Genomic DNA, 9,204 nt, shown 5'->3' with positions numbered 1-9,204 from the left:
ACACACACACACACACACACACACACACACACACGCACACAATTATCAGCATTATACCAGTCATAGATATCATTATCTGCATTAGCTACTGAAAAAAAGCCCATATTGACTGACCACTAGTTAAAATCATTGTTTTTTTTTATCCCCACATAATACAGTCATATATAGTAAAGTCATCAGCAGCACAGCAGTGATTTTAAATTGCATGTGTTTGCCTACAGGGCATATTTGAAATTCTACCCATATGTGTGCATGTAGCCTTACACAGGTCTGGCTGAATCTGAGGAGAACGGGGCCATCTGAATGCTAATGATCTGGCCAGAACCCAGCACAGCACACAACACCCTCTCCAATCCACCATGGCCAAAAGGTCTGCTCAAACAAGAAGCCACACAGCTAACTGAACCAAGTATCGTGCAAAACCATCTCTGCGGTTGTGAAAATCACTATTATGCAACTCGGAAGCTCTAGGTAAGAACCTGCTGGCTAACCTGGCAACATGTTTCAAAGATGTGAACTTAAAGGGACAGTTAATTTACTCAAACTCCAAACTAAAGTTGTATGCTGTATATTTCTTCTGCCGACAACACAAAACATTAGAGATTGTTTATTTATTTATCATAGTTTAATAATGTTTTCACCCCCAGCCAATCACCTCACAGACCATAGTTTGAGAACCACTGCTCTAAACACAAGCCTCTCAATCTTCTAGAAACATCTCCCACATGCTGTCCAACTGAGGACTGAATAGTTGAAATAGAGATGCTGGAGCTGCTTCTGCAGATCTCATGTTTCACGGGTATGACAGCAGTGTGAGGATGGGATTCTGTTGTGCGAGACACTCTCACAGAAAAATCCATCCCTCTGCAATCCTGAACACATCACTCACTGGGCTGGGTTTAACTTCAGCAGGACAGACATGCTAATACATGCTCCTAGTCCCAGCTGCTGCTTGTTTGCTTGGTGTCTCCAACACAAACATCAAGACTCGCATACAAACGCCCACAGTGACACCAAATTCTCTTTTAAGAACGACTAAATCAAATCTGAATGCAATATGAAACTAAGCGCTGAAATAACAGTGAATACAGTATACTCTTTCTAGTTTAAACTGTTTTCACACCCTTTATAAGTATAACACTTTCCTTCCAGTACATTCAAGTACACAAGGGACATCTCATCCAGTAAAGGAGATTTCACATCATTTAATGCACAAACAGGAAGTATCTGTTGGTAAACCACAGAAGCATCCCGTTAGTGAGCAGTTATTTTCTTGAGCAGCTCCTCTCATCTTGACCAACATTTTTCTGTCATGTTGGCAAAACTTTTCAGCATGAAACCAGTATATAAGAAATGGCTCTCTTCTGTTTCCATAAACACCTACATTTATGAAGGGCATGTAGAGCACATCAATTAACAAACAAAGAACTACATTTATTTAGAGTGGTAAATACGTATTCAACCATGTAAATCAAAATTTTTCAGTATATGTTCTGAAAATATAAGAGTATATGTACATACTGTATATATATATATATATATATATAAAGCAGTTGAAGGCTCGATTTTTGTTGAATTTGACAATGAAAATTATGTTTAAATGGACGGATCAGTATGTATTTAACATGTTGTGATCGTTAATGTTTTGCATACGGATTTGAAGGATATCAAACATCACAGGCTTGTTCTGAGTGACTGAAATAGCTGAAACTTGTGGCCTAGTTACTAACTGCAGTTTAATAATAGTTTGTTATTTATATATTACACATATATTACACATATATATATATATATATATATATATATATTACACACACACACACACACACACATATACATTTGAGTATAAGAGACGATGTTATATTTATGACAATGACAGCAATAAAAAAAACAATTATAAATTATGTAGAATAACAAATTGTATTTTTATATATACATATATGTATATTCATGTGCATGCATGTATGTACAGTATCTCACAGAAGTGAGTACACCCCTCACATTTTTGTAAATATTTTATTATATCTTTTCATGTGACAACACTGAAGACATGACATTTTGCTACAATGTAAAGTAGTGAGTGTACAGCTTGTATAACAGTGTACATTTGCTGTTCCCTCAAAATAACTCAACACACAGCCATTAATGTCTAAACCGCTGGCCACAAAAGTGAGTACACCCCTAAGTGAAAATGTCCAAATTGGGCCCAATTAGCCATTTTCTCTCCCACGGTGTCATGTGACTCATTAGTGTTACAAGGTCTCAGGTGTGAATGGGGAGCAGGTGTGTTAAATTTGGTGTCATCGCTCTCACTCTCTCATACTAGTCACTGGAAGTTCTACATGGCACCTCATGTCAAAGAACTCTCTGAGGATCTGAAAAAAAACAATTGTAAATAAAGATGGCATAAGCTATAAGAAGATTGCCAAGACCCTGAAACTGAGCTGCAGCACGGTGGCCAAGACCATACAGCGGTTTAACAGGACAGGTTCCACTCAGAACAGGCCTCGCCATGGTCGACCAAAGAAGTTGAGTGCACATGCTCAGCGTCATATCCAGAGGTTGTGTTTGCTGCCTTGCTAAAGAAGCTGAGTGTAAAGGTGATGGATTGGCCAAGCATGTCTCCAGACCTAAACCCTATCGAGCATCTCAAGGTCTCTAACATCCACCAGCTCCATGATGTCGTCATGGAGGAGTGGAAGAGGACTCCAGTGGCAACCTGTGAAGCTCTGGTGAACTCCATGCCCAAGAGGGTTAAGGCAGTGTTGGAAAATAATGGTGGGTGCACAAAATATTGACACTTTGGGCCCAATTTGCACATTTTCACTTAAGGGTGTACTCACTTTTGTGGCCAGCGGTTTAGACACTAATGGCTGAGTGTTGAGTTATTTTGAGGGGACAGCTAATTTACACTGTTATACAAGCTGTACACTCACTACTTTACATTGTAGCAAAGTGTCATTTCTTCAGTGTTGTCACATGAAAAGATATAATAAAATATTTACAAAAATGTGAGGGGTGTACTCACTTCTGTGAGATACTGTATGTATGTATATATATATATATATATATATATATATATATATATGAGTATTGTGTGTGTGTGTGTGTGTGTGTGTGTGTGTGTATAAGAGTGTGTACATGGTAAACATTGTGTAGGGTGAGAAGAGGTGAGAAATGTCAGTTACACCACTGACAAACTGGTAAACACTGCTTTAAAAAAGCAGTTGCACAGATATCTCACAATAATCTTACACTAGGTACTACAACTACCCTTTTACTTATTAGGACACAAATCTATATTGAAAACTGATAGGTGTTGGTGGGAGAGCACTTTTTATACCAGCATTTATTATCACAGTCATCTGATCCTAGCATGCATTTTCACTTTTTCACATTAACACAAACAATCAGATTAAACCAAAAAAGAGGTGGATGTCAAAGTGGGTGTCAACATAGTTTCAGTTTCTTAAAACAGTCTCCTCCTCTCTTTAATTACTTTTGTAACAGCTTCCCTGATCATTTGGTCTAATGTGCAAATGGAGTGTTACATAAAGATCTGTGGCCACAGGAATGCACTCTTACATGAAGACTATACTTACATGTGTGTGTTTTCTTTGCTGAGGACACATCTGAAAAAGACAAGAAATAAAATTCATTTTAAACGGGGCTTGTGATAGAGTTCATACAGCCTTGCCCCTGATTGTAAAGCAGTGAGATTTTTTTATTTTTAAGAATAGACTCACATTTTGCTTAAAAACATATGGAAAGAGAGCCCAGGCTTAAATTGATTAGGATATTGAATTGGATATAATACAAATGGTGTGTTGTGATAAAGCATATAGGCCTAATATCAGTGGTTTTGTTTTTAGCAATTAATTGTGTCTACCATTCTTTTTGTATTTTCTGGTTTAATTTTATTTGGCATTGGCAACATTGTATCTGTTGGAGCTTTTCCCCCCTTTTTACACTGTGAAATCCAACCTCGTCTGACATTTCACACCTCTGCTTCATGAGGAATAAAAATAATTCAAATACCAGAAATCATTTAGCCTGGAAAAGCATAATGAAAAATGATAATGAAAAGAATTATGCCCACATGTGTTTTTTATATGCCAACATATTGCTAAACATGAAAATAATGAAGAATAATGTACATGTTTTTTTTAATCACATACAGTAGCAGTGAACTGAAGGCACTCTGTAATCTCAAGCCATCACAGGCCCTGGCTTAGGCTTTTCCATTCAGGGCAACTCAGGCCAGCTCAGTCAATCACCATTAATCCATCCACTCCCTTTAATCAGGGCTATTGTACTACAGCCAGCTCTATTGTGATGTAAAGTGTCCATCTGAGAGAAATACAATCTTTCATGACTACTGATACTGTCGAAATGAGATACAAGTGGTAAATGGCAACTGCCAATCAACAAAGCATTAACCAGTGATTTGTGCTAAATGAATTTCCATCTGCTTGTAAATTAGACTCAGTAATAAAAGAGTTCATGTCCAACTCACAGCACGAGGCAAATGAGACACAACCAACAACTAACTGAAAATGTTTCATGAAAGACCTAATAAGGTGGTAAATTATGGGAACTTTCAGATGTTAGACTTAGGAATTCATTTCATCATGGACGTGATGGTGATATTATTGAAAATCTCAAGCAGCTGTATTAAAATGTGTACTGTACTTTTTAAATGACTGAGGGATCTTAAGAAGGAGCTTATAATTGCTTGATGCTTAAACCAGAATATTCAATAAACTGATGATGAGAAGAGCTTTTCATCTTATTTTCAGCTGGACCAGAACAAATGTTCTGGCTTCAGGCTTTTGAGGACATTCATTTTTCCTCTCCAGCTGAAAATCAGAATGATGAAAAGAGAGAATCTGACTGCAAACCTTTATTTATCCATCCATCTAGTTATGAAACGAAACAGGTGTGAAAAAAAAAAACGATCCTGCTTTGTCTCGTTCCCATCTTCACAATGCTAAGAAAGAAGCGGCTTCAGATCTGATGATGCTCAGCAGTGGAATGCCAGCGAATCTCCTGTCATTGTTCTTTCCACCCATTTCTAATTGGTTTAACTCCTCGGTCTCAGTCCCAAACAGCCTCCCCCCTGAGTCTCTTTGTTTCTGTCTGTTCACATTGAAATTTCCCTGTAATTCTCCTTCCATGCTCCGAAGAACAGAGAGCATATGGATGTGCATGGAAAAAAATCCAGTAAAATGCACTTGCGGTGAGATTATTTGCCATCCAAATTGTTGGGTTAAAAAGATTCAAATTAATCATCTGAATCATCCATCTACACACACACACACAGTCTGGTCAGCTATCCTTGTGGGGACTCTCCATAGGCGTAATGGTTTTTCTACTGTACAGACCGTATATTCTATTGCCGTACACCAACCCTACCCCTCACAGGAAACTTTCTGCATTTTTAGATTTTCAAAAAACTTGTATGATTTATAAGCTTTTGTACCCATGGGGACCACAATTTAGGTCCCCACCGTGACACGAGTCCCTGTGAGTCTGTGTGTAGTCAGGTTCAAGTCCCCACCAGGATATATAAACCAGTACACACACACACACACACACACACACACACACAAACATACATAATTATATACACTCACTGCATAATTAATCATACTAAAATGTAACACCTACACAATAAACAGACTGAGAGCACATGAACCACTGGGTTTCAAAATGTGTGTCAGTTGGCGGGATCCAGGGTGCATACTGGGTTATTAAATTTTTTAGGATGGCTTTTAGGGGAGAACATGTGTGCTTTCAATCTTTTCGAGAGATTAGTCAGAGCTGAATGACACAGAAACTGCCTCAGGATTGAGGTAAAACTACTCATTTGGTGATTTTCTCAATCCTGTTTTAACCGGACGCTGAGAGGACCAGCATCATCCAATAATGTGCCAAATAAACCTTGTTTAATATTTTTAATAGATCGTTCACTTATCAATTTTACTTTTAACAATTAATAAGTGTAACCGCCCGATGATGACTGTGTTATGGATGTTGTAGTGAAAAAAAACAGATGACCTCTTCAGCTCAAAGCCTGGGGGTCTGATGACTTAATTCACTGATTTTATCAAAGCTAAACATGGATGTGTACGTATGTGATTTTGAGTTATGCAGAGTTGAATGGGTTCATGCAAGGTTGGTTGAGTTCATTCCCACACACCGAATAGTTTTGAGGCTCTGCTCATATGAGAGCTAATAGGTTGTCAAAGTCAGTTGGTGTCAGAAACCTAAGGAAAGTTTGGACACAGTGAATCTGTAAAGCAACTGAAGAGCATATGACTCGTGGCTAGAGTTGCACTTTCCTTTGAAACAGATATCATTTTTCAGGTGAGCTGACCATGTTGGGGGATGTGAGCCCATAAATATTTGAGTTTTTAACTTGGAAACACTTAGGAATCTGATATGTTTTATTCATTGTTCAGGCTTAATGTTTAATCAGGTTGGGGCAGTATTCTCACCATGTTTATGATGTTCCTATCAGAAGTGCAAAGATTTTATGAAAATAGCTTTTTTTTTAACGAAGAAGTCCTGATGATGTGGAGTCTTTTGTTTGATATGACTGATGAAGTATTTATAGCGCTCAAAGCCCAAAATCCATGATAAGAAGGATCTTCAAATCAAAAACATGTTCCACAAAGATTCATTCCCTGAACAAACAACACAAATCCAAAACCTTTTCCCTCATTCGCCGAAATTATACATCTCTACAACCTAAGCTGCTTACCGATGAATGAAAGAAATGAAAAAATGTGTATAAAATGAATATACATTATAAATTCACTTCCGTTTATTATATTATAAAAATATTACAATAGTAAAACTGTAATATTGCTAACATTTTTTCTAATATAATTCTAACATACAGTATTTTAAAATGTAATTTATTCTTGTGACGCAAAGCTGAATTTCAGCAGTCATTAATCCAGTCCTCATTGTCACATGATCCTCAAGAAAATTTTCTTGTTATTATTACTTTTGAAAATAGTTGTGCTGCTTACTATTTTTGTAAAAAACCATGATACATTGTTTTCAGGATTCTTTGATGAACTGAAAGTTCAAAAGAACAGCATTTTTGACATGCTACACTTTGACATGCTACTAGAGATGCACCGATTGCAATTTTCTTGGACGATTCCGATTTCCCATTTTTTGTTTAGTGTGATCTGCCGATACTGATTTTTGCCGATTCCAATTTTCTTTCTAAGAACTATAATTGACAGCATATACAAACAAAAATCTACTTTTCTTCAACGCAAAGTTTTATTTTCATAAAAAAACAAGTAAAAAGTAATTAATAAAATAAGAACAAATACAAAAATTGTAAACAACAGCACAAATAAATGCAATAGAATAAAGAGAGCTATGAAACTAAGTTTTTCAGGTTAAGTAAGTTTTTATTCAGGTAAGAAATACTACAGAAATTAAAATACTACATGCGGTGTTATTTTACATTTGATTTTAATTTCTGTAGTCTTCATTGTAAAATTAAATACAGATAAATGCTTACCATTAAAGTTATAAAACGTATGGAGTCAAGAGCAGAAAGTGATTTTCTCTGTCTTTTGTTCTTTGATTAACATGACAGACAGCAGCAGGAATATTGGACTGCGGTCCCTTTAAGAGTTTATCCTCGGACCCAAAATACTGTTACACAACATGCATTCTCTTTCTCAATTATTTAATGTTCCAAAACTGACTGTGTTTAAGGCCAAGTTCACACTGCACGATTTTCAAAGACATCGCATCACTGTTGGTTTCACACTGCGTGACTATCTGGGGTAGCATTCAGTTGTTGCTGTGTTCACACTGCACGATGGTTCAGCGACAGGAGGTTACACACTGCATGACTTTACAATAGGAAGAATTGCCGACAGCTCTGTCTGGTGCAGGATTGCCAGGTTTTCGCTACAAAACCCGCCCAATTACTACTCAAAACTAGCCTGAAAATAGCCCAATTGCTTTCGAGGGGTCCCCCAGTAAAAATCGCGTACGGGGGTAAAATAAATTTTTTTTTGGCAGGGTTCACCTGGTACAATTCACATTCCAGGGCCTAAATATCACCTTATTGGCGATCGCGGATTTGGCAACACTGGTCCGCAAACTACGTTTCATATAACTCCTCCCCAAACTTCCTGCTGCCCGGTATCTTAGTCTCTCATTGGCTGTAGGTCATCGCCGATGTGTTTTTCAGTCAGAACTCATTGCACACAGCGCGATTGTTAATCGCAATTCCCTCAGATCGCGTCTTTGATAATTCACACTGCGTGATTGTCACTCGCATGAACGAGCACCGATTTGCCTCCGATTTCGGGCATTTGTCGGCGATTTCGCAAAACCTGTCGGCGAGTGAAAAATCAGGCTAAAATCGTGCAGTGTGAACTCGGCATAACTGGATACTCGCCAAGACGGGCATTTTGACAATTTTGTATGTATTTGACCATTTTAGTGCAGTTAGCCACTCATTTTGGTATTTGTGGCTGACAAGCTGTTTGAGACTGAGTGCGGCTTGTGCACTCCACTAATAGATCAGTGGTGGTGCTCGCGCTTTTGGTATAAGCGCGAAACCTGCGGGAATGGTTCAAATAATGACCAATACAAGCACTATTTAACCAGAGCGAATGAGACGTGTGTAAGACAGAGAAGGGGTTGTCAGAGAGATGAGAGTGAGAATGCGTGGCTGACGTTATTGCCTGTGCTGCTGGTAACAAAACGGATCGGCTCGGAATCGTTAAGAAGTGAGACTGACCGGCCTATCACCGATCCGGGCCGAACATGAAGAAAATCGGCCGATTCCGATCCCTGGCCGATTGATCGGTGCATCTCTACATGCTACACTTATAAAACACATCTAAAACTTTTTTAAACAACATTTTTCTAATTATTAATATTAATAATTATTAGACGTAGTTTTTATGAGCTGGTTTTTTTTATTGAAAAAGCATTTCTTCGAAACACCACATTATAGTAAGCATGTCTAAATTCTTCTATTATGGGAAACTAAATTAATCAAGAAAAATTAAGAAAAAGAGGTAAGGAAAACTTTTGTCACTGTCTAATTCTCAATGTTTTTGCAAGATAAATTAAAATGCTTATCTCAAAAAAAAAAAAAAAAAAAAAAAATAAAAATTAAGTCCACACCTTGGGGATTCCAGGCCTTAAAGG

At 37.6% G+C, this 9,204-nt stretch overlaps 1 protein-coding gene across 3 annotated transcripts in view; it reads right to left on the bottom strand.

Annotated features, from left to right (window-relative positions):
* The window catches only part of LOC107593086 (nuclear receptor ROR-alpha-like), a 32,350-nt gene that overhangs the window by 14,677 nt on the left and 8,469 nt on the right, over positions 1-9,204 (bottom strand). For 2 of the 3 annotated variants that reach the window (XM_016282672.1, XM_016282679.1), the window contains exon 2: positions 3,603-3,632. The exons of the other annotated variant lie outside the window; for it this stretch is intronic. In XM_016282672.1, coding sequence (XP_016138158.1) covers positions 3,603-3,632 — 30 coding nt within the window. The remainder of the gene's footprint in view (positions 1-3,602; positions 3,633-9,204) is intronic. 3 annotated transcript variants of the gene reach the window in all.

The sequence above is a fragment of the Sinocyclocheilus grahami genome, unplaced genomic scaffold (genome assembly GCF_001515645.1).
Source record: "Sinocyclocheilus grahami isolate Dianchi unplaced genomic scaffold, SAMN03320097.WGS_v1.1 scaffold10.1, whole genome shotgun sequence".
Lineage (NCBI taxonomy): Eukaryota > Metazoa > Chordata > Actinopteri > Cypriniformes > Cyprinidae > Sinocyclocheilus > Sinocyclocheilus grahami.
This window is presented reverse-complemented; position numbering and strand designations above follow the sequence as displayed.